A 26,463-nucleotide genomic window follows, 5' to 3' on the forward strand; every position below is an offset into this window, starting at 1 on the left:
ACTTAGGATCTCAAATTGACCCTAGGTTCCAGTACCTATATGGCAGCCAATAAATTGTCAGGGAGTAGCCCCAGCCACACAACCATCCCTGTGCTTTGAGTCACTATAAGAAAAGCGTATTACAAATATTTGTCATTGTCATTTGCCATTGTTGTTGTATTATCTTCAGACCATTCAAAGAAATGGCAAAGGAATGTGGTATATGATGTCTGTTTTGGCATATGTTCACATTGCATTTATTGTGTATACTATAGGAAATGCTCATGGCATATAATGGGCCAGACACATGGAAAAGACTGTCATTTTGGCATATACCTGGTTAATATGCTTTGGCATACTTTTCTGTCAATTGTATTGAATAATATATGTGGCTATGATCTCCAGCACTTCATCCCATAACATTTGCAGCGTGCTATACATTTAACCAGTAAACTTATGCTATTTTTTTTGTACTAGCTGAAGGACCCGGCTTTGCTCGGGTATATTTAATCTATTTAATTTAATGTTTGTGTGTGTCGTTAAAAGATATCAACACTATCCACTGTAGCAGTGACATCTACAGCATGGCTCCCGCTTAACAGTGACCTCCACAGCCCCCACCCATTAACACTGAACCCTCCTCCCCACAGTTCCCCGTCCCTTAAAATTGGACCTCCACAGCAGCCCACCCCCTTAACTTTGACCTTTACAGCAGCCTTCTCCTCTTAGTGAGTTTCACAGCACACCACCCCCTTGACAGTGACCTCCACAGGGACCCGCCCCTTAACAATGGCCTTTAAAGCAATCTGCCCCTTAACACTGACCTCCATAGTGGACCATCCCCTTAACTGTGACCTCCACAGCAGCCTGCCCCTAGGGTGGCCAGAGGTCCAGTTTTAGGCTGGACAGTCCGGCTGTCAGACTCCATGTCCTCCATCTGGTGCAGGACCTGGACGGACACAAGGATGTCCTTTTGAACAGCTGACTCTCAGACAGCAGCACTGTGCTGTCTGAGTGTGAGCTGCAGGAAGAAAGTCACCCTCCCTCCCACCTCTGCAGCTGACAGAAGTTGATTTTTAACTTCATTTTTTCAATCCCTGTTGGCTGAGGAGTGGGGGGGTGGACGTGGCCTAACTGGATCGGGTGCATGTCCTTTTGAACGGCTCACTCTAAGACAGCAGCACTGTGCTGTCTGAGTGTGAACTGCAGGGAGAAAGACACCCTCCCTCCCACCCCTACAGCTGACAGAAGTAGATTTTTTCCTTCATTTTTTCAATCCCTGTTGTCTGAGCAGAGGGAGGGGGCATGGCCTAACAGTATCAGGGTAGTGGCTTATCGGGACCTGGGGGCGGGGTTTTAAGTCTTTTGAGGGTGAACACATTGTGGAAGGGGGTGTGTCTGGGTTCCTTCCTGCAAGAGTGACGCCCCTTTGGGAACCTTACTGGCTCATTTGCATACCAAATAAACTGGATTTTCAGAGGATAAAAACATCTATTGATGGAACAACGGCACATCTTAAATTAAGGTACTAAGTGCTATTAGGCCATGGCTTTACTTCAATAGCGATTATCCTGGTGACAGATTTCCTTTAAAGCTCACCTACAGCAGTGAAGAAAAATGGCTGGGTTGTTATTGGAACTTTGAGTCAAACTCTGTATGTGGAGGCTAACGGCCTGCGAGTTTCTATTGGCTGATAAGGGTCATGTGACCAAGCTTCTATTGCCTAATGAATTTTTTGGGAATATCCCAGGAACAGTACGTCCTAGAGAGCTGAGAACTGGTCTAAAACCTTCCCGGACACCTTGATGTACCTGTGTGCCAAATTTTGTGATTGTAAATGTGACAGTATGGATTCCTTTTGCATACATACATACACACACACATACACTCAGCTTTATATAGATTTATATAGATTGCTGAAGGTTTCTACTGGTGGCACAAAGTACACTTCTTGTATTTTTTAAATGGGTTATCCCATGACTAATGAAAAAAATTAAAATCAGACATCATATGGTATATGACAATCTCTTTCTAACAAAGCTAGAAAGCCCCGTACCTCACATGGATCCAGAGATCTCCATATTCATTGTTCTGCTAGATTTATATCAAGCCAACAGCTCAAGGGGAGGGTCTTTTCTGCTGCAGCTCAGGGGGCGTGTCTCAGCTTTATCACAGCTCAGCAGGAAGTTCAAGGATAAAACTGAGCATGTGCAGCCTTCTCAGTGAGCAGGAAAAAGAAATAAGAAAAAACAACAGGTGGCGCTATACGGATACATTTTATTAAATAACTTAGTGGCTATGCAAAATTTTTAATTACATGCAATTACAAAATTAAACCAGGTGCTGGTTTGAAAACTGTTGAATATTTGTTTGTGGGACATCCCCTTTTATCCAATATTGCACCAAAACTGCAACTACATCAACAGTCCCTGTCACCCTACAATACAATTAATTTGGACATTGCACCTCTGCACCATCCACTTGAACTGTTGTCCTATATGGCAGATGAGCTTCTAGACATAGGAATGTGATTGCATTTGGAACCTCTAAACTCTATTGGTATACCACTGTGGCTACAAGTGAAATCACAGGTTGGTCAACCCGGCGTCCCAGTGTTTCATTTTGAAGAATTCATGGATAGGGAGGAAATAAAGCAAGGAAGAGAATTCCACATAGCCTTGTAATTAATATGGCGTTTAGAAAGTTCATCATTGAGTTGATCAGGTTTCATATAAAAAGTCTGCATGTCAAATAAACATCATTCAAGAATGTACAGTAATAACTGTAATAAAATCAGCTATTTGTAAAAGGCCTCATTCTATCTTCAAAGAAGAGCCATGGCACTTCCTGAATCTCGTGTTACCGATGTCTAGTGCAGACTCTACAAGAGGTCCTGATTTCTCCTCTACCCCCACTTCCTGTCTTTTTTCATTAAGTCCTGATTTCCACTTGGCACACATCACAGTGATACAAAGGTAGGAGTTGTTCTCCATCCACAGACCATCAGAAGCGCCGTGTCATCTGCCTCTAACACAGGAACTGACCACAAACATTGTTTAACATAAAGCAGCCTGACACTAAAGTACTCAGCAGCCAAATAATGTATGAAGAACAGTTTTCCCAATGGTCAGATGGGCAGGTAATTCAATACATAGTATAGCTTGAATTCTGCATGTTCTCCCTGTGTTTGCATGGTTTCCTCTCGATTCTCTGGTTTCCTCCCACACTCCAAAAAACATACTTGTACTTATACTTGATTAATTTCAAATTGTGAGCCCCAGTGGGAACTGTGAGTGATGACAATCTCTGTACAGCGCTGCAGAATTTGTTAGCACTATATTAATAAAATAAATATGTCCTTATTAGAAACGTCTTCCCACCATAAATCAATCACCAGTGAATGTAACTCCTTCATTTCTTCTCAGATTGTTAAAAAGAAATCTGCTGAGCCGCTCCTTACTCTCTGTTCACTTCAAAGGACTTGGTCGGTGTCCATTTTGGAAAGGAAATATTGTACATCCCAACATGGTTTTACACTAGAAATATTTAAAAAAAAATCAGATAGGATGCTGATAGTATTTACGTGGACTTATGAATATCTGTTAGAGCCGCTTCACATATATATTCAGTGATCAGAGGTGAACCGAAGCCAAAACCGATCCCATAGTTTTCTATGGGATAGTTCACTTACATCCGGCACATCACTTACGATGACAGTTCTCAATTAGCTCTGGACAGAAAAAAACACTGCATGCTACATTTTTCGTCCTGGTGCTGTCAGTCTATAGATGCTGGACCTGCGCACCGAAGTGTGCTACACATATATCAGTTGTGTCTGGTTCCGGGATAAAAAAATAAAAAATGGCTGGCCACAACTGATATATGTGAAGCAGGTCTTAACATGTGAATTCCTAATTCCTCATGTATTTATGAGTGAATGCAAAAGACCATTCAAAGTACACCATTTGGCACTCAAAGTACTAAAGAGAGACACCAAAATAAAACAGAATGCCTGTATCTGTCAAGTGCAGCTATGATAGGTTTCATAGTTGGATTCTTGTAAGCAAAAGTGAAAACAGTAGGTAATGGTAAAGGTAAATGTATGGAAAGATAGTAGACTTAGCAACTAGAGCCAATTTAGAACATAGAAGAGAAAGGTTCTTATAGCAGAAGTTACAAGTAGGCCCCCATCATGGTATGAGGTTATTCAGGACAATGACCTGTCTCACTCTTTAAACTCTTGAGGCTTTCCTCACCTCCTTACTAACAACATAGTTGGAGGGGTTTCTGGAGACATTTAAACTGATGATCTAACCTCTGAATAGGTGATCAATATCTGATTGGTGGGGGTTAGACGCCTGGGACCACTGCCAAGAAGCTGTTGGGGAAGGCAGCAGCACTTGCAGTAGCACCGTGGCCTTCTCTCACCTCATCTAGCACAGTGCCGTACATTGTATAGTGGCTTGATATCGCAGCTCAGCCCCACTCACTTCCATGGTGCTGAGTTTTGCCTAAGCCATGTGACTGATGAACATGACCTCACATGGCCTAAGCAAAGTTGGAAGGGCCTGTGCCTTCTCAAACAGCTGATCATCCCAGGTGTCAGATTCCCACCGATCAGATACTGATGATCTCTTAGAACACAAGCCATCAGTTAAACTATCTCGGAAAACCCCTTTAAGGTGTTCAAATACATTCGACTTAGCTTGGCCAACCTGCCATTTTGAGTGGGAGCAGTGTGCCATCCCCTGTGTATGAAATGCTTGGCCGACATTTGTCAGGGGCATATGTTATTTGCATTTGAATTTCAACATGCCTGATTCTTTGTTCTCAAGGAACATAAATTGATGACAGAAGTGTCTGGCACTGATTTTTTACCCTTTCCCCCATTAAAATAAATGTATGTTAGGCTGAACAAAGCATGGCAGTCTACACAACATCATTCAGAATAGCTGTTTGACCAAGAACTATTGAGTGTGTGGCCTGTTTTACTCTGAATAGGGGAGTCATGCACAGGTTCTCACCAAAGTTGATTGAACCAACCAAGGCTGGGCCCAATCCGTCTAAGGGCCTATAGCTGTCACTTTGGGATACATGTCCTTAATTATAGCAGTTGTTAATGAGAGGAGGAGCGCTATAAACAAATTCATTGAAAAGGAAGCAACAATCTCCCACAATAAAAGAATTCACATTTTGGTGCACAGCAACTCAACAGCACCCAGTCCACAAGACCCCTTTTTACCCGCATAGCTCGCTCAGTTATTAGGTCATGTTTGACAAATATTTCAGAAGTTTCTTGTGTAAATTCCAGTATCCACCATAGTACTGAACACTTCTGAAAATATTTTCATTAGACTTGTTCTAATGGTGGTTATTTGTCAGGAGTATTATTACAACCAGTAAGTAAAGTTGTACATTTTTGAATAAATATTTTCCTAAATTCCCTTTAAATTAGCTAAAAGATAAAATGTTTCAATGATTCATTGCCAAACAATTATTTTCCCCCAAATTTGTTTTCAGTAAAACTTCAAAGTATTGCATTTTATGGTTTAACCCTTTAAAGACCAAGGTATTTTTGGTCTTAATGACGTGCCATAGTTTGTGGGTTTTTAGTACATACTTGTTTAATGCATGTGGAGTGGCTAGATGTCTATATTACATTGTATGGTGTGCACATTTCTCCCCTAGAAACAATTCTACAAGGTATAATACCTCTGTAATTAGGTACTGGGTGCTACCAAGATTTTTTTAAACTTTTGTGCTAATGGGAGTGCAATAAGAGTCTATAGATTTTATTGGGTGCCATATTTGAGATCTACGTGACATGGTTCTTGAGTTTGGCTGTACGCTTTCATCCCTATGGCTGTAATTTAATCTGTCAGTGCTCATGCCCATAGCTCTGCTTGGAGCCTGTAGTTACCGCAGAATTGAGTTCCCCCATAGTACCTCTATATAGCACCATATTATAGTGCTGTGATATATAGTGCCATAGCACAGTATATAGTATAGTGCTGTATAATGTTTACTCTAGAATCAGCATCTATATATTTTCCCGTTGGATTCTGTCTGAATTTTCAAAGGAGTCATGCAGTCACACAGTATAGACCCATTGTCGTATATGCTTTCTAAAGATCTAAGGGTCTAATGATTGATACAACTCTGAGCTTCTGCAAAGCTGTAATACAGCCATGTACTTGATCTCTAGGCTAGTAGTGACATTTGCATTCCTTTTTTCTAGATGGATGGGGCTTCCTTTTTTTCTTCAAATTTTATGTGTCTAGTCCTTGCATTTTTAGAAAATGTCTTTCAATAAAGCTATTGAGGATAGGTCATCAATATCAGCTCGGCGGGGGTCCAACTACCTTCGCCAGTCAGCTGTTCAAGCGCAACTTCCTCTTCAAAGTTACCCTCACATCCTCTCCTTTGTAGAGGTGGCACAGTGTAATTACAACTGGTCTGACCATTCAAGTAAACCCACTGCCCAAACCTTTTAATTTGAAGTTGCTATAGATCATACATGTAATAGATTCCTTTCTATAGTGCAGTTTGACCACACACCCATATGTGGTAATAAAAGTCATTGCCAATCAAGTTTTTATCCAGTGCCGCTCAGTTCTGCACATTTTGTGACTATGAACTTTTCCTTCTTGCAATAGTGATTTCTCTGAATTTAGAAAGAGTCCGATTATTCCTAGTGTGGCGTCTACATGTCAGCACGCAGCGCTGCGTCTTTACAGTGCCTACTCCTACATAGATAAAAACATATATCATTTTCAGCATTACATAGGTAACTTTAGTCGTGTGCTCTTGTCCTCAGAAAGAAAGTGCTGTGCTTCCCAATATCATGTGGACCTAGGAACTGTGTTTATTTAAATTCATCAAGGGAAAATGTCTCTGGCAACAGCAGGTTTTCATTGTAGCTAATTGACCATGGGCTGCTGCGGGGGATACTAATTTCAGTAGATATGTACACAGCAAATAAAAAGGAAAGACTGAGATAGAAGTTTTCATTGGAAAAACATGTGCACACTTTAGCATAAAGAATACCACATGTCAGGATGTGAGCTGGAAGAGATGCTTCAGATCAGGTGCACCAAGACAGATAGCGTCTCTAGTCTATTCTGCACCTGCAAAAAAAAAAAAAAAAAAGACAATTATATAGCAATGAAAATCAGTCTTTCACCAGTAACAGTGGTTACTGTTAAGACTAGTTTTAGATTGATATAATATGGCCCATCAGAGAACTCTATGTCGACCAATTTTTGGTTCAGAAGACCCATAAGTCGTGGTGGAAACATCCATAATACTATCTACAACCCATGGCCATAGATGAAGCACTATCTCAAAAAATACTTTATAGTAAAGTTTCTTAAAGGGTTGTGCAATGCTACAATATTGATGACCTATCCTGCTTTATTATTATCTGCTCATCTTGCTTGTAGAGGCAGTGCAGTGTAACTACAGATGCTCATCCCATACACCGCTCTGGTATTTCGGCGAGCACTGTCCTCCCTGTCCGCCTCCCTGTTATTGTCCGTGTCAGGCTGCATTATGGGGCAGGTATCTGCGTTGATGTGTTGCAGGTGTCTTCCCATTATCAGCCGCGATCTGGGATCTGTCCTTGCAGATATCGTCCTTCCTGGAATTAATTCATTCCATGGTTTCCTTTCAGCCCTGCACACTGCATACCTTTCAGCCTGTTACCTGTAGCACCTCATTAAGGTCTGGTGCGTGTCACTTCCTGTTCTTTAAAGGTTTTGCACATGTGACCTGTGTGACCATCCCAGTCATCCTGCACGCTTCTCAGGTGCCTGAGCGTCAAAGAAAGGTCCTTCTGTCCTGCAAAGGTGAATTTGTCTGTGCTTGAGTTCCTGTGTTCCGGACCCGTGCTTGTCTGCTATCTGGTCCTTACCTGCAACGTCTCAACTCTCCTGTTGCTGACCTGTATTGCCTGACCTGCATCTGTGCTGCTTGTCCTGACCCATTTCTTGTACAACTACACTTCTACCTCATCCTCGGGCCTGCACTGTCACTCCTGGTTACGACTTGGCCTTTTGACTACATCCATACCTCTGGTACCCTGCTATGGTACCTCCTGGTCTGCCTGGACCAGCTGCTTTGTGTGCCAATCCTCCTCAAGAGATAGCGACCTGGTGATCCCCTCAGGAAGTATATTCCCAACATCAGGGTTATATGTCATCAATATTGTAGTATTGCACAACCCTTTTAATCGTTTTCTAATGTTTCCTTACTAGTCAGAGTATGGTAATGCCTAAACCTTACAAAAAAGGGGGGAAGTTGTCCCTCCAAGGGAGAATGGTGCAGCCGCACCTCTCACCAGAGTACTGCTCAAAAGCGTAATATGTGAAAGTTAAAGGGGCAGTAACGTTTTAAAATCTATAACTTTTAATGATACGGGTAAAATTATATGTAATCCCCTTACAGACACAGACAGACAGACACAAGCGGGACCCTAAATGCGAGTAGACCGCTGGGAGGCAGGTCACGGTAAATGCAGCCCCACGGGCAGACCCTTGTTGAAAATGTGTGGACCCCAAGGGTCAGGGGGAACTACACCTGATGGTGAAAATAAACGTAGGTGTCCTGTATACCAGAGTGAGGGCCAGGACAGTGCCTTATGTGGGTAAGAAAAAGGAAAGATCTTACCAGTACAGAGTTATAGGCAGCGTTTATTCACTGAGCTCAAAAGGTCACCGGAAATGATGGTCCTTTCCCAGTGCATAAGTGAGGTGTCCTTTTGAAGGAGGGTCTTCGTGAGATAGGTCATGCGTTGCGGAGAGCTGCAGGGAAGTGAGCTGTCCCTGTTGCACCCTGCTTGACCTATTGTAACCCTAGTGCCCTAACACGGGATCCGTGCCCCGCAAGGGGTGGTCCCGTCCGGAACCTCACCCTGGTCTAAGGTCCCTATAAGACCCTGCCGGGGTGGTTGGAAGGGCACCTGATGTAGTGGTAATAAAACCGTGGATACAATGAATGAGTATGTTCACCTGTCCCTACGCGTTTCTTCAACTGAACATACTTGTAGGATAGTTATAATGGACCCCATGAATGCCTAAACCTTACCATTAGTCATAATTTATTTCAAAATACGTAAAAATGACCTCAATATATCTTGCAAGTTGTCTCCTGAGCCTAGTACAACATTAAAATAAGCACACAATGAGTTTGTGGTGTTTACAAACCTGATAGGAGCAACCGTTGAGCATTCTTTTCTGTCACAGATCAATGCACATACCTCCAACTGGGGAGCACCTGACCACCTCACAGTTAAAGTAATAATAGTTGTGTTGCTGATGTGAAAAAAAACAATAAGATCAGCATAAAACTTTATAATTAATAAAATTAACTTTTTTCAGAGCTTAAGCCAACCATCCTCGCCAGCAGGAAAACTCTTTAGGAACATGATGTGCAGAACCAAGCAGTGAAGAGAATTTGCTTGGCCGAATATGTATTTGATAAAGCAAAATACAGCTTGGTGTGATTGAAATTGGGATTTGATAATATTGCCAAGGGCGTATGCACCATAAAGGCAGCCCATGCAGCTGGTCAAGAGCCCTTGAAAATAGATAACTAAGCCCTCATTGGTATCATCTATCTTTCTATTCAATGGCGAGAATCTATGTACATTGGCTTTATCATACCAGAAAAAGACACTGTTACCAAACAAGAGGGTAATGAACTGTTCCAAGCAGTGGTGTATATAGAAGTCATATTAAAATGGGCTCCCGTGATGATGTCAGTTTTTACCACCCACCCAGTAGGTGTTTCTTAATCCTGGAAAATTCCCTACTCCATGATTTGCCAACAATACTGTTCCTCTGGAGAGGGGAGTCCTGCACAGGATCTCACCAACCAGTAGAAAAGTAGAAATGGACAACAAAAGCTGGTCCTATCTCTCCAAGGACCTCACAGCATCTACATGTCCTGCCTCTATACTACAAACAACCTTAAAGGCTTTGTACACCATGTTGGGGTAAAAAATTTTATGATTGCATTTTACTCATTTTGGGCTAAAAATATTTTTTTCAATTGAACTTTACTAAATATATTGAGCCGTTCTGTCACAAAGGTTTAACAGTTTTTCTAGCTATGTGAATTCTACTTTCACTTTCACCTTGTGCCGTCATCTAATGACCCTTATCTCTAAATTACCAATAGGTCATAAACACTTTTTAAGCCAAATTATTATCAGTAAGATAAGGATTGGGCTTTGATGAGTGTTTATGAGGTCTGAGTTCAGAGAGAAGGAGCCCAACCATTCCCTGTTTGACAGAGCAGAGAGAAAATTCAGATTCTGCTAGTGGAACATCTCAGCTCTGTACAGAAAAAGGACACAATATTTTTAATAAAGACCAAATGAAAAAAAAAATGGACCTCATAATGAGTACAAAAACAAATTGTTCCCAAATGTGTACATAGCCTTTAAGCTCAAGTGTCATAAAAAGGGGGGGGGGGGGGAGAGTGAAGCAAACATCAAGCCCTTTAATCCTGGGTGGGATACCCCAGTACCATTGGGGCCTAGTTTAAGTATCTTTTGCTTATGTCACCGAATATGGCGGCACAATGTTAGAACAACTGTCTGGTGTTACATGTAATCATAGATTGTAAGTATGACAAATTGTAACCCAACGTTCTTTAAGTATGAGAAAAATAAATTTTCCATCCTTGTGGTGTAAAAAGATCTGCAAATATTAATGTATTTTTTTGCACTAATTATTTCAGTTAATTGCTGAAGAAAAAGAAGTCTGCAGAATATTTATGTTTCCTCTGTTTCAATTCCAGATTGAATGTTTTCATTTCAATAATTTATGTTATGCAAGGTTACCTTCGCAGCAGGCAGGCAAATTCAGAGATATGAAAAAAAGTCCTACTGCTGATGTGATTAAAATGCAGAGTGAAAACTGTATGGTAAAAATAGGAAGGCAATCAGTGCCACTGGGCATGAAACACATTGACACATAAGTTCAACATCCCTCTGGTGAATACTGAACAGCTTTCTTCTCTGAGCTGAGGGACTACATCTCACATTAGGCAGTCACTGGTATGGAAATCTCCTATGAAACTGATCTTAGGAAAACATTAAGATAATGCACAGATTTCCTTTGAGAAAAGGGGATACTTGTTTACTCGTAAACATACCAACCTACAACCATATATATGTTATGCAGGTTATTTGTCTGATATTATCGGGAAAATATTGTTCTCAGAATTCATTTCTACCCATTTCTTTCTATGCATGATACAGAGAAATTCTCTTTAACTGAAAAATTTAGAGTAAAAGAGTATTTCTGGATGATAAGGTTTACCAAATCAAAATGACAAATAACCAGCAAAGACCATTAGCTCCTCTTTATTAGCTTGCATTGAGGTCAATCCTTCTACCACCTACTGTATACTAGTCTTGCAATTCAGTCATTGGTCTTCAGAACAGTATAACAAACCAGAACTCTATGCCCAGAGCTAATTGTGTTCTTATACAGGCCAACCTCATGAAGGCAACTACCAAAAACTGGGAAACATGGTCAAGAGGGGTTATTCACTCGAAGAAGCCAATGTCCATAGGATATAAAATAATTGAAAATCCAGAACAATCTTTTGGAGTGTTTTTGAAAAATAAAGTAGAAATGGTGCTGTAGAGGTGCTCATGCCGCTCTACAGAGCACTAGTGAGACCTCATTTGGAGTATTGTGCTCAGTACTGGAGACCATATCTCCAGAAGGATATTGATACTTTGGAGAGAGTTCAGAGAAGAGCTACTAAACTGGTACATGGATAAAACTTACCAGGAAAGATTAAAGGACCTTAACATGTATAGCTTGGAAGAAAGACGAGACAGAGAGGATATGATAGAAACTTTTAGATACATAAAGGGAATCAACAAGGTAAAAGAGGAAAGAATATTTAAAAGAAGAAAAACTGCTACAAGAGGACATAGTTTTAAATTAGAGGGGCAAAGGTTTAAAAGTAATATCAGGAAGTATTACTTTACTGAGAGAGTAGTGGATGCATGGAATAGCCTTCCTGCAGAAGTGGCAGCTTCAAATACAGTGAAGGAGTTTAAGCATGCATGGGATAGGCATAAGGCCATCCTTCATATTAGATAGGGCCAGGGGCTATCCATAGTATTCAGTATATTGGGCAGACTAGATGGGCCAAATGGTTCTTATCTGCCGACACATTCTATGTTTCTATGTTAAATAGAAAAATCTAATTGTATAGTAAAGTTTTATAAAATATACCATATAAATTAGTAACTTTGACTATTAAATTTAGCCCCCCTTTTGTCAACAAAAATAATAATGAGTAGGAATGTCAAACCTCAAAAAGAGACTCTCTACAGAGTTCTGTAGAGTTATTTTTAACTCTACAGAGATAGGTAGCCAACCAGTAGTACAGAATTGGATTGTACATGTCTGGGGGAACCAAGTCAGGGAAGAAACTTCACCTATGTCAGTGGTCAGGTCCTCAGGTGAGATAAAATATGATGAGTTTGTGAATTGAGACAAAAACTGCCTTTGGTTGCAGTTAACCTTTCTAGAAACGAATGGAGGAAATGTATCATTTCCTTTGCACCAGAAAACTGGTACCAAAAAGTTGTGACACACGTAGTAGTTGTGGCACACACTGTAGTTACACAACATTTTGCTACTTTTTGGTGGTTGTAGGCATTCCTCGCCACTTTTCAAAACAGCAAGTGGAGTGGGGCCGAAGTAGGCGGCCCATCATATCTATCATAATCTACATCAGATGCCTGCGATAAGTTATAGCTTAAATCTAGACTAGCACCCTGTTCCACACAGACCTGCACAGTTGCTCCATAAAAATGAAAGGGGTGGTCTCACTTCAGCAAATGGCATTTATCATGTAGAGAAAGTTACTAAAAGGCATTAACTAATGTATTGTGATTGTTCACATTGTCTTCTTTGCTGCCTTGATTAATTTTTTCATCGCGTTATACACTTCTCGTTTCCATGGTTACGACTAGAGATGAGCGAATCGAATCAGACTAAGTGGAATTCTATCCGAATTTCAGGAAAAATTTGATTTGCAACAAATGCGAATTTCCTTGCGATTCGTGGTAAGGAATCGCAATTTTTCCTAAAATGGCAGCTACAATGGCGGCTACATGTGTAAGGACATGGGGCAAGGAACTCTGGGAAGGCGGGCTGACCCATAATGCCATGCATGCAGCCAACCAGCAGCCATCACTGTGATGTCACAGCCCTATAAATACGGCAGCCATCTTAGAGTCAGACATTTTCAAGCATTCTGAGTGCAGGGACAGACGTGAGAAGGGACTAGGAACTGCAATTTGAAAAACCTCCTTGTGAAAAAAAACCTGAAAAAACGATTTATAAGTGCAGGGAAAGGATAGGTAGGAATAATTTCACAGCATCTTAGTGCAGGGAGAGACGTCAGAAAGAGCTAGGAACAGTGCCATAAAAGCAATTTACAAGCGCAAAGGAAGGATAGGGAGGAATCATTTCACAGAATCTTAGTGCAGGGAGAGACTTCAGAAGGCACTAGGGACAGTGCTAGAAAAGAGATTTACAAGTGCAGGGAAAGATTATTTGGGGATCCAAATAGCCATTATACAGCTCTGTCATTCCAGCTATTTGTTATTGGGGTGCAAGTGCTATGTTAAAAAGCCTTTAGTGGCTTATATCTTTTCAAACAAGAAAAATATATACGCAATTGACTTCTGCAGTTATATGTGCTGAAAGTGTACAGAAAGAAAAAAATATACACACTTCACTGGTGCACTTATTTGTGACAAAAGGGTTTAGTGGCCTATTTCAGCACAGAAAGAAAAAAATATATGCACTTCAGTGGTGCATTTATTTCTGCTGAAATCGTTTACTGGCCTATTTCAGTACAAAAAAAAATATTCTCAGTTCATGTTGGCAGTTATATGTGTTGAAAGCGTACAGAAAGAAAAAAATATACGCACTTCACTGGTGCAGTTATTTGTGGAAAAAGCATTTAGTGGCCTATTTCACTACAGAAAGGAAAATATATATGCACTTCACTGGTGCATTTATTTCTGCTGAAAGCATTTGCTGGCCTATTTCGTTGCAAACATAAAAATATATTCTCAGTTCACGTTGAAGGTTTATGTGTTGAAAGCATGGCTGGGAGTCAGCAGGGTGGCAGCAGTGGGAGGTCGGGAGCCAAACATGCCCGGGGTAGAGCACCTGCTTCGCCGCAGCCTACCTACCCGGGAAGTGGTGGTGCAGAGATTCACAGAAGTAGCGGCAGTAGCAGTCAGTCAGTGCGGCTGTTATTTTGTATTTCAGTACAAAAAGCAAAATACATTCTCAATTCACCTCGGCGGTGGTTATATGTCTTGAAAGTGTTTAGTGGCCTATTTCAGTACAAAAAGAAAAATACATTCTCAGTTCACGTCGGCGCCGTTGATATGTGTTAAAAGCGTTCCGTGGCCTATTTCAGTACAAAAGAAAAATACATTCCCAGTTCACGTTGGCAGCGGTTATGTGTCTTGAAAGCATTTAGTGGCATATTTAAGTACAAAAAGAAAAGTACATTCTCAGTTCACGTTCGTGGCGGTTAAATGTCTTGAAAGCGTTTAGTGGCCTATTTCAGTACAAAAAGACAAATACATTCTCAGTTCACGTCGGCGGCGGTTATATGTGGTAAAAAGTTTATTGAAGTATTTTGATCGAAAAACTAAATTTATTCAGCGGTCAGCGCTGCGGTTATATGCGGTCAAATCTCCATGATGTCTCCATGATAAATCTGCAGCATGGGGACCCCATGTGGCTTCTACACACTTTCAAAAATAATCCTTCAGCGGGGCAAATAGATGCCGGATGACCGGGTCACTCCATCACCTTCCTAGGAGCTGCTGTTTGGAGCAGCGGTTTATTTCTGAGGCGTCCGTATAGTGCGGGGAGAATCCGAAGACCCTCTCGATCTCCGTGCTCCCTTATATGTGGTAAAATCTTTATTGATGTATTTCGGTTGAAGTTATATGTTGTAAAACCTTTTGGGACGCATTTTGGTCGAAAAACTAATTTTATGCTGCTGCCACCTCCACACTCTGTCATTGTGCCACTCAGTGGCCTCCTAATGATGCTGCCACCACCTCCAGAATCTGTCATTGTGTCACTCTGTGGCTTTCTCATGATGCTGCTACTGCTGCCACCTCCAGACTGTCATTGTGCCACTTGGTGGCTTCCTCATACTGCTGCCACCTCTACTCTCTGTCATTGTGCCACTCAGTGGCCTCTTACTGATGCTGCTGCTGCCACCACCTTCTGACTCTGTCATTGTGCCACTCTGTGACCTCCTCATACTGACGCCACTTCCACATTCTGTCATTATGCCTCTCGGTAGCCTTCTCCTGATGCTGCTACTGCTGCCGCCACCTCCAGACTCTGCCATTGTGCCACTCAGTGGCTTTCTCGTACTGCTACCACCTCCACACTCGGTCATTGTGCCACTCGGTGGCCTCCTCATACTGCTGCCACCTCCACACTTGGTCATTGTGCCACTCGGTGGCCTCCTTATACTGCTGCAAACTCCAGAATCTGTCATTGGGCCACTGGGTGGATTTCTCCTGATGCTGCTACTGCTACTGCTGCAACCTCCAGACTGTCATTGTGCCACTCGGTGGCTTCCTAATACTGCTGCCAACTCCACACTCTGTCATTGTGCCACTCAGTGGCCTCCTACGGATGCTGCTGCAGCCACCACCTCCTGACTCTGTCATTGTGCCACTCGGTGGCCTCATACTGCCGCCACCTCCACATTCTGTCATTATGCCTCTCGGTGGCCTTCTCCTGATGCTGCTACTGCTGCTGCTGCCGCCACCTCCAGACTCTTCCATTGTGCCACTCGGTGGCTTCCTCATACTGCTGCCACCTCCACATTCTGTCATTACAAGCATAATGTGAAGAAAAATGTATCTAGCCAGCAAAGGAGGCAATATGGACAATTACAATACATTAGTAAGTGGCTTATATTAACTTTATCTACATGATAAATGTAAGTTGCTGAAGTGAGACAACCCCTGTAAATGGCATGCACCTCTTAATATTTGGGTCACATCTGATGCAAACGAAGGGAAAGATTAAAAGTGACATATAAAATGCCAGATCTGATAAATCTCCCTGTATGCATTTATCCTGTTTGTTATGTGATAGCTAAAACATCTTAGTATGCACTGTTTAATTATTTCATTATCATATATTTTTCTTCATTGTCATCCTCTGTTCTATTCAACTTAATTCAGTATATTTTATGGTAACTTTAACCATTTGTATTTTGATACACTTTGATATTGATATTTGCATATGCATGCTCAATAGTTACACCCTTCTTTATATTGCTGGAACTTGTTCTCTTATTCTGCTTTTAGTCAACTTTTTTGGCAAATTCAAGGATAAATCAAAGTTTAGGGTAACTGAAAATGCTGTATATTTCAGTTGAAAAGGCACAATTAACAGATGGCACATTTCCTATCAGTACAGTCAGAAGTCTGCCTTATGTAACAGAATTTGGTAATTCGATTTGAATATTTTTTTAATTATATTCATTTCAGCTTCAGAACCCAACCTGAAGGTTCGGTCTCGGTTAAAACAAAAAGTAGCAGAGAGAAGAAGTAGTCCTTTGTTGAGAAGAAAAGATGGAAATGTCACAGGTTCATATAAGAAGAGAATATTTGAGGTGGCAGGTACAATCAGCTTATTGTATGTATGATCTAATGTATACAAAAATTATTGAATACAAATAATTTTATTATTCCCAACATCCATCATGTTGCGTCATATTTGGTTTTTATAGTACCTCCATAATAATACATTTAACAAAGCGGGAGAGTTAGTTTCCCAACAGCTGGAGTATCACAGGTTGGAGACCAATGCTCTAAGTCTATATCACTGTACAAATAATATTGGTCCTGAAACTGCTTTATAGGGTTAGTTTCTAAAATTTCCCATATTACCGTATATTTATGTAAGAATTTATATTGTATTGATATGTCCATATCCAAGGTATTAAAAAAAACACTCAACGGCAAGGCAACATCTTATAAAAGAGAAGATTATAAGCAGATTTACTAATATCAGTCACACATGTCTATGGGAGTGTTTCTGAAGAGTTTCAGAGCTGGAGATACGTGAGATAAAGCATTAAAGGTCATCTGTCACCACATATGTCCAAATAAAACTGGCTGACGTTTGAGATATGCACTGGTAAGCTGAATGCCGCGGTCTTGGTCTCATCTTCCTTGGTGCCTGCATTTCAAAGAAAACTGATGTTTCATAACATGCAAATGAGCCCCTAAGGAGCAACAAGAGTGATGCCATTGCACCTTGTTGCTCCCAGAGGCTCCACTCACAGCCCTTCATGCTGCACCCCCACCGCTGAGTCTAACCAGCCACACAGTTGAAACACATCCATTCTTGGTGCTGAAGTTTTACAGGAGCACATTTGGCACATGCGCAGTAAAGGAATGGAGACCACTGAGCAGATAAGCAGTGTCCCTCCCTTTACTGCACCTCCCAAGAGACTTCAGGACCAGGCGTTAATATGTTTTCACTGCATAGCCTGTCAGTCTTAGGGCGGGTTCTCATTAGCGTTCCTAATTCCGTTATAGTGTTCGGTTATGACAGAATGCAAAATGAAACCCTTTAGGCCCCTTTCACACGAGCGAGTTTTCCGCGCGGGTGCAATGTGTGACGTGAACGCATTGCACCCGCACTGAATCTGGACCCATTAATTTCTATGGGGCTGTGCACATGAGCGGTGATTTTCACGCATAACTTGTGCGTTGCTTGAAAATCGCAGCATGTTCTATATTCTGCGTTTTTCACGCAACGCAGGCCCCATAGAATTGAATGGGGCTGCGTGAAAATCTCAAGCATCCGCAAGCAAGTGCGGATGCGGTGCAATTTTCATGCATGGTTGCTAAGAGACAATCGGGATGGGGACCCGATCATTATTATTTTCCCTTATAACATGGTTATAAGGGAAAATAATAGCATTCTTAATACAGAATGCATAGTACAATAGGGCTGGAGGGGTTAATAAAATAATAATAATAATATAACTCACCTTAATCCACTTGATTGCGCAGCCCGGCTTCTCTTCTGTCTTCTTCTTTGCTGTGCACAGGAAAAGGACCTTTGATGACGTCACTACGCTCATCACATGGTCCGTCACATGATCCATCACCATGGTAAAAGATCATGTGATGGACCATGTGATGAGTGCAGTGACATCATCAAAGGTCCTATTCCTCAAGAAGAAGACAGAAGAGATGCCGGCTGCGCAAACAAGTGGATTAAGGTGAGTTAAATTATTTTAAAATAATTTTTTAACCCCTCCAGCCCTATTGTACTATGCATTCTGTATTCAGAATGCTAATATTTTCCTTTATAACCATGTTATAAGGGAAAATAATACAATCTACACAACCTTGAACCCAAACCTGAACTTCTGTGAAGAAGTTCGGGTCTGGGTACCACATTCAGTTTTTTATCACGCACGTGCAAAACACATTGCACCCGCGCGATAAAAACTGAACAACGGAACGCAAAACTGACTGCAATTTCGTACCTACTTGCGCGGGTTTGCCGCAACGCATCCGGACCTTATCCGGACACGCTCGTCTGCAAGGGGCCTTAGGAGGCATTCCATTTTACTCCATCCTCATACATTTCTATGGGCAAAAAAACAGTTCAGTTTTTTTCTATTATACATGATGGAAAAAAATGTCCTGTCGACAGCACTTTTTTTTACCGTCATGCGTAACGGAATGCCTTTTAAAGGGTTCCATTTTGCATTCCGTCCTAAATTTCTGTTATGTTCCATTATAACTCTGTTATAAAGGAACACTAGAACGGAATTAGGAACGGTAATGCGAACCCGCCCTTAGCGGTGGGAGCACAGCATGAAGGGCAGTAAGAGGAGCCTATGGGAGCAACAAGGTGCAATAGCTTTGCCCTTGTTGCTCCTAAGGGCTCATTTGCATATTATAAAACAGCAGCTTTCTTGGCAATACGGGCTCCGAGGAAGATGGAAGCAGTACTGCGGCGTTCAGCTGACCAGTGGACATCTCAAAGTTCAGCCAGTTTCATTTGGACATATGATATGTGGTGACAAATTTAATTGCGGGGTCAGATATTTTTCTGGACTTCCCATCAGTAATCTTATGAAAGGACACTTCACTTATATACAGTATATTCTTCGTGTGCTCCAAATTTAAAGAAGACACACTTTAGGCTTAGTGAAGCAAGCAGTGTTAATGTCCTTTAGTCCATGCATTTTTTCACATCGAGGCAGGATGGACATTTTATTTATGTGTTGACATAGAAAGGGGCAGCACAGTGGCAGCCTCCACACTAGATTGATGGCATGTTATTATGACCTTTGGAAATCTACTTTGTTTATCTTTGGTGACACAAGAACAAATCAAATGTCCTTAGTCCTATAGCAAAAACAAGACTCTGTTCAAATATTGCTCCAAGTTTTTTTTTTTATTGGAACACCCATTATCTTTTTACAGTCTGAAAATTTGACCTTTTGCTTTATTTTGGTCACAGGATCCAGTAAAAAAGTAAAGTTCCCTCAACTGTCGTTCATTTATTCACAGTAAAATAATGATACAATACAAAATTCCTTGTACAACCCTCAAGCCTCCAGTGACCTCTTATGTATTTTGTGTAACTATTTGTAATTTGCGGAAAATCAGATTATTATTTTTTTTTGGGGGGGGGGATTAAGAGCAATTAAACAAAATATGAAAGGCTCCCACTCTCCACATCTAGGTACACTAATGTCCTCTATCTATCAAGACCTACAACTATACAAAATCAACATGACACAAAAATCCCAGTAGTAAGGAAAAGTAAGTCAAGCATGAAACTACTGGTTCCCATGTTTTTTCCCTGCCACCGTCTGGTCACCATATGTTATAAGTAGTTCTATGCACCAGACTGACCACAAGCTGGGTGCTGCAGATATTCCAGATGGCCAGCAGCATTCATCTTTGATATTAATAGTTTATGTACATCAGTTCATATATGGAGATAATTTATTTCATTTTTTCATCCTGTCTGTTATTTCATGGAGTTTTATTTATTCAGTAGGTATTTAAAGTTGTGTTTTACGTACGTTTTCGTCATGAGCTAGTTGCTGTTTTAGTAGCTGGACCTTCTTAATGTTCTTCTTGTGGTCAAAACAGTACCTTAAAGGGAACCTGTCACATTGAACATGGTGTCTGAACAGGAGCCCAAGGAGACGGTCCTATCAGTGATTGACAGCTTTCCCTCTATGACTGTGTATACAGAGAGAGCTGTCAATCACTGATAGGACGCCTCCTGAACTTCAAAGCTCAGAATGAGCAGGAATTTACAGGAATACATTCTGCGTTTTGCTGAATCTTTTCCCATAAATCTATATATCAATCTGCTCAGCTCCTCCTGCTCTACAACATGCTGCCTGCAGCTTACATTGTATTTCATGGTGACAGGTTTTCTTAAATAATTACGCAACATTGGTGCTTCACTTAGAACTAGGTTACTGTGGCATGACCATTTATTGAATGTGTTCTGTTATGAAAGATGTGGTATGGAAATGCAAAAGCCATAACTTGAAACTTCTGGGCCCTAATGTAAAATGTGTAACAGGGCCCCATCTGCCATGTGGTCCTCTGAACCTAGTAGTCACTACTATTATTGCTATGTCTGCACCTTCTGTACCAAAAGCACTGGGAAGGACATTGTCCAATGCAATTGTAGCGCCATTTGGTAAGGCTTCTTCCACATATGCAGCAGAGCAATCTGGCAAGGTTGTTTCGGCACAGCCAGATAGTGCTGCGTGCCCGCCGGACTCTATAAGCTATTATGGGATCCAGTAAGAATCCAGCATTTATGATGAGATTTGGCAGGACAAATATCGCTGCATGGCCGAATCCAGGTACAAATGCCGGGGAGCACATGCCCCTACACCAGGCTTATACAGTAGAGGTTATCTAAAGATAACAGAGGTGGTATCCTTATTATGTCATAGAGCCTCTACTGAAGAAAAATCTGATAAAAACCACAGCTTGGGATGAGAAAAAGAATATCTGGCTACCTTTCCTTCTTTTCTGTTTACAATGCAGCCATGTCAGCTCAACAGCGAAGTCTTGGCAGATGGTTTGGTTGCAAGAGATACACTCCTTAACAGTTACAGCCTTGTACACTTTGTTGTATTATGTATATGTGTTATACGGATCTGAAGATGGCACATATGATATGCTAAGGACCCATCCTAAATATCTGTGAGCTGCCGATATTATACAAAGGCATATGGAGGCTTATTCTTATGGACTCCTATGCAAGCACACTACTCTGAGGTCCTTGGAAAAAGGGTGCTCAGCATAAGCTGTCCTCATCACTTTTTATATTGGTTGCAGACATCCTATGTCAGGGGCAAACAATCACCAGGGCTGCCTGTACCAGATTGGGTGTAGCAATGCAACCTACCAAAAGCCACCCACAACTTGATTTTTGCTATGGGGACCTCATATAGTCTTCTAGCTTGCGGCCTATACTGTGCCAGTAGCACACTAGCAAACCATAAAAGAGAAGTTGGACAGTCCACATTACTAAATTGACAATACCAGACATAGCCAAATACATACTGTCTGCACCCCATAATCAATGTTATGATGCATATTTCTCAATTCTATGTATTTATCAGTTCATTTTGTTTGTATTTTAGAGTCTTCAGTCAGTAGCAGCTCTCCAGTATCAGGACCCAGTTCTCCAAGTAATGGTCCAGTTAGCATGGGTGTGGAAAACGAAAGCTCTGTCTTGCCAACTAACCCTCATCCTGAGGTATGAGTTATAATTTGTACATAAATCTATGGATTTCCCTGATGAGGAGATATGACAGGAACCTAGTACCATAATACGTATCACATCTATACTTATATATTATTTTTTGCCCTATGATTAACTTTTTGGTGGCAATGTTTAAAGATATGGCTGCCTTTTACTCAAGGCCTCCTTCCACTAAGGGAGCGGACTCTTGAATCGAAACCAAATTATAGTCAGTAGGTCCTTGGTTCAGTTATGTGTCAAATGCTCTTTCATTATTTGTATTGCTCTCCTTCTAAAACAGAACAGTGGAAACTGATAGCGCTGCTGTGAATCCAGCCTTAGGCTAGGTCTACACGACAATAAGTTGCGGGACAGATAGGGCACAACTACACTGCAACATTTGTCGTGCAACATTTTGTTGCACCAATGTCGCGCGACAATTTTTATAAGGGCAGTCTATGGTGTCGCACTGCAACATGCGACATGCTGCAACTGCGATGCGACAGTCGCAGAAAAATACATCCATGGATTTTACGCGACTATCGCGTCGCAGTATGTTGCATGTTGCAGTGCGACACCATAGACTGCCCTTATAAAAACTGTCGCTCGACATTGGTGCAGAAAAATGTCGCGCGACAAATGTAGTCGTGTAGACCTAGCCTTAGATTAGTAATTCAATTGTCATACAACACATTTGTGGAATTTGCAGCAATCTGTGGCACTTAAAGCATGAGATGCAAAAAAATTTAAATGATTTCAGATATCCCATCACCTTTTCTACGCCTTGTTTCTGAGAAGGAAATATAAATTGAGGAATAAATAACTTCAGCAGATCATATCTGTTGAAATGTTTGATCGTCTACTGACAGTGATCACTGCTGGATCTCATTGTCAGGTTTGATACAAGCCAACAGACTGGGTCCAGAAGAGCTTTGAATGTGAGAAAGGAATATTCTGTGTAGAACCAATTTAGTTTACAGTAGGTGGGTTACGGTGGAGGGCAGATCTGAAATGTGAGCATGTTGAATTTAGCAAATTCTCTTTTATACCTCAACACACTGACTTATTGTACAGATCTATAATAGGCAAACATAGACTGCTCAAAGCCCACTCGTGAGTATATCTCAGATATACTACAAAGGCATGTTCCAACACATGCCATATAACTCAGATATTCTACAGTGCTTCTAACAGTCGTCGGCAAAACCCACCAAGTTTGTCAGGGCTGGCCGACAATCTAACGTGTATCAGTGCTTCCTAACTCTCCCCGACAGATGATGTTGGGAGAAAGATGGATTAGGCAAGTTGATCCTATTGTTCTGCCAGGTGATAAACTGCTGCCAGAGGTGTCTGACAGTGGCTTTCTTGCCTTTGGAAACATATGCTTGCTGGGGCTGATCCAAGCATGAATGTGTATGATAGAATCAGGAGAAATAGGTGTTGGTTGAACAAGTGTTCGTCTGACAGCTATTGAAGGAGATGGGTACTGTTAGGTGAAAATAAAGTGCCACATATAGGCACCAGATGGTGACCCACACTGTGCCCACAGGCCCATAAACAGTGTAAACCCAATATTACTCATGGAGTTTTGAGATGTTTGGCTGGGCTCACACCTGAGTTTTCATTTTCATTTTTCTGTTCTGTCATAGAAACACACACACACACAAAATAAATCGTCCCCCTAAATTGTCTCATGGCGTTTGTCTTTTTCAACGCAGATGTGAAGAGAACCCAAGCATGCTTTTGGTTCTTGATTGTGCAAAACTACAATAGGCAAAAATGTTGTGCCAGAGATACCTTCTGTCTGGTGTGATCAAGAGAATGAGTCCTGTCTAGGACACATTCTACTGTATGGGCATTTTCCAGTAAGCATTGTATGAATTTTGTGCATTTCATTTCATTTTTTACAAGTTGAATAATGATCGGCAAATGATAGTCTTCATGTATCATCAAAGTGTTAACGCCACATAGATACCGTTTTGCTGCAGAATGGATGAAGTCCATTTTATCACTCTTCCAGAGAAAATCTAATTCCAGACATTGTGTTTCGACGACATCTTTGCTTCCAGTAAAAAATAAAATTGCTTGCACAGCAGAAAAGTTTAGGTCACCAGCAGGACATACAGCCTGAGCCTAAGACACTTCTACTTCCAGCATTCCCATTCAAAAGAAATGAATGGTTTGTGAACTGTGATCCTGAGGGCAGGTGTTTGACCCCTGCCCACTGATTAGTAGCCCCCTGTGGACGCCAGAAGAGAAATAATGTTACGCTGATAGCTAACATGTGGCTTCGTCTTGTAACCCTTTTGTATAAGGAACCAGGGATGTCAAATTGAGGTAGAAGAATGAAGACATCATTACTCCACAATTAGTCAATTAGGAAGTGATTGTTCAATAATGAAGGTCTTACTGCTCCAGGTACACACATTTCTGTATTGTAGAGCTCACCGTCATGTAGGACATCCAATATTAGTTACACTTGATATTAATAAAAGTTTTCAATCCTTGCATTTATCAAATTTCAGCCTGACGGTGCCTTAGAGATTGTGGTTTTGCATTTTCCATTACTTTTGGGTGAAATTCATTTTATTTTCACTGCCAAAAGGAAGCCAAATATTTTTCTGCCTTGCACGATGAAGATCCAAATCTTTTGTCTTATTTTTTTTATATAGCATTCTTTCTGTGGTTTGGATCCGTGAATGTAAGACATTTGATGGCAGATGAAGTCAAACTTAGCTGATACCATCTACTCAAAAGCACACTAATATCCTAGGCTGAGTAGAATTTTATCTGCAATGAATGGTACTCAAGTATATATACATATGTATACAGTGAATCCTCTTTGAGACAGCCACACAAAATTGCATTAAAATAGTTTTTTGTAGAAGGATGGACCTTTCAAAGAAGATGGTCAGTAGCATATGACAGAATGGAAAATTGGCCAAAGAAATTCTAGTGTAGATGAAGGGACGATCATCTCAAAGAGGTGATAGGTTGGAGAGGTTTCATGACCCTTTCCAGAGCGTAAAATTTACAACTGTAAAAATAAAATAATGTAAAAAGTTTTACATAAAATAAAATATTTTGTAGCATAGTAAAATAATGAGGAATATGTTGGCAGTATATAAAGATTATTATTGGCATAGAAATCTGATCACCATTAGGGCCCATTCAGACAGCCGTAGTGCTTTGCGGATCTGCAAAACACGGATACCGGCCATGTGCGTTCCGCAATTTGCGGACCGCACATGGTCGCAACCATAATAGAAAATGCCTATTCTCGTCCGTGATTGCAGCCCCCTGAGGCTTGTGGCATTGTTCCATTGGCTAGAATGCAAAAATAAGAAAAGAGATAACACTTGGCATCTGCGCATTGTTTTACTAACTCTGGTGTGTGAACTATGTAAACATCTAAGTGCAAGCACCATATTCTAATGGCTTCACACTAGCACCAGTACAGCATACGTCCTATATGACACATCAGAGAGGAGGGTCCTCCTGGAACTTAAGTGAATAAGGCGCTAGCTGAGAGCTGGAGGATATGGGGGCCATCTTAGTTAATCAAGAATGATATCCACATGTCTATCACCACTCTAAGGCCCCTTTCACACGGGCGAGTATTCCGCGCGGATGCTATGCGTGAGTTGAATGCATTGCACCCGCACTGAATCCCGACCCATTCATTTCTATGGGGCTGTTCACATGAGTGGTGATTTTAACGCATCACTTATGCGTTGCGTGAAAATCGCAGCATGCTCTATATTGTGCGTTTTTCACGTAACGCAGGCCCCATAGAAATGAATGGGGCTGTGTGAAAATCGCAAGCAAGTGCGGATGCGGTGCAATTTTCACGCACGGTTGCTAGGAGACGATCGGGATGGGGACCCGATCATTATTATTTTCCCTTATAACATGGTTATAAAGGAAAATAATAGCATTTTGAATACAGAATGCATAGTACAATAGTGCTGGAGGGGTTAAAAAAAAAATAATAATAATTTAACTCACCTTAGTCCACTTGATCGCACAGCCCGACATCTCCTTCTGTCTTCTGTGCTGTGTGGAGGAACAGGACCTGTGGTGACGTCACTCCGGTCCTCACATGATCCATCACCATGGTAAAAGATCATACGAGGACCGGAGTGACGTCACCACAGGTCCTGTTCCTCCACACAGCTAAGATGAAGACAGAAGGAGATGCCGGCTTCGCGATTGGACTAAGGTGAGTTAAATTATTATTATTTTTTTTAACCCCTCCAGCACTATTTTACTATGCATTCTGTATTCAGAATGCTATTATTTTCCCTTATAACCATGTTATAAGGGAAAATAATACAATCTACAGAACACCGATCCCAAGCCCGAACTTCTGTGAAGAAGCTCAAGTTTGGGTACCAAACATGCGCAATTTTTCTCACGCGAGTGCAAAACGCATTACAATCTTTTGCACTCACGCGGAAAAATCGCACGTGTTCCCGCAACGCAACTGCACATTTTCCCGCAACGCCCGTGTGAAAGAGGCCTCTTTTACACGTCAGTGTTTTGGTCAGTGATTTCCATCAGGTATTTGAGCCAGAACCAGAAGTGAAGCCTCCACAGACATAAGGTGTAAGGGAAAGATTTGCCCCTG

The 26,463-nt window shown here is 41.3% G+C and overlaps 1 protein-coding gene across 4 annotated transcripts in view; it reads left to right on the forward strand.

The window, feature by feature from the left end:
* HDAC9 (histone deacetylase 9) overlaps window positions 1–26,463 on the forward strand; it is a 503,853-nt gene that overhangs the window by 434,688 nt on the left and 42,702 nt on the right. For 3 of the 4 annotated variants that reach the window (XM_044293915.1, XM_044293916.1, XM_044293918.1), the window contains 2 exons: window positions 16,565–16,696; window positions 21,733–21,848. In XM_044293915.1, coding sequence (XP_044149850.1) covers window positions 16,565–16,696; window positions 21,733–21,848 — 248 coding nt within the window. The remainder of the gene's footprint in view (window positions 1–16,564; window positions 16,697–21,732; window positions 21,849–26,463) is intronic. The other variant, XM_044293917.1, reaches the window with a different exon arrangement.

The sequence above is a fragment of the Bufo gargarizans genome, chromosome 5 (assembly GCF_014858855.1).
Source record: "Bufo gargarizans isolate SCDJY-AF-19 chromosome 5, ASM1485885v1, whole genome shotgun sequence".
In the NCBI taxonomy this organism is placed as follows: Eukaryota; Metazoa; Chordata; class Amphibia; order Anura; family Bufonidae; genus Bufo; species Bufo gargarizans.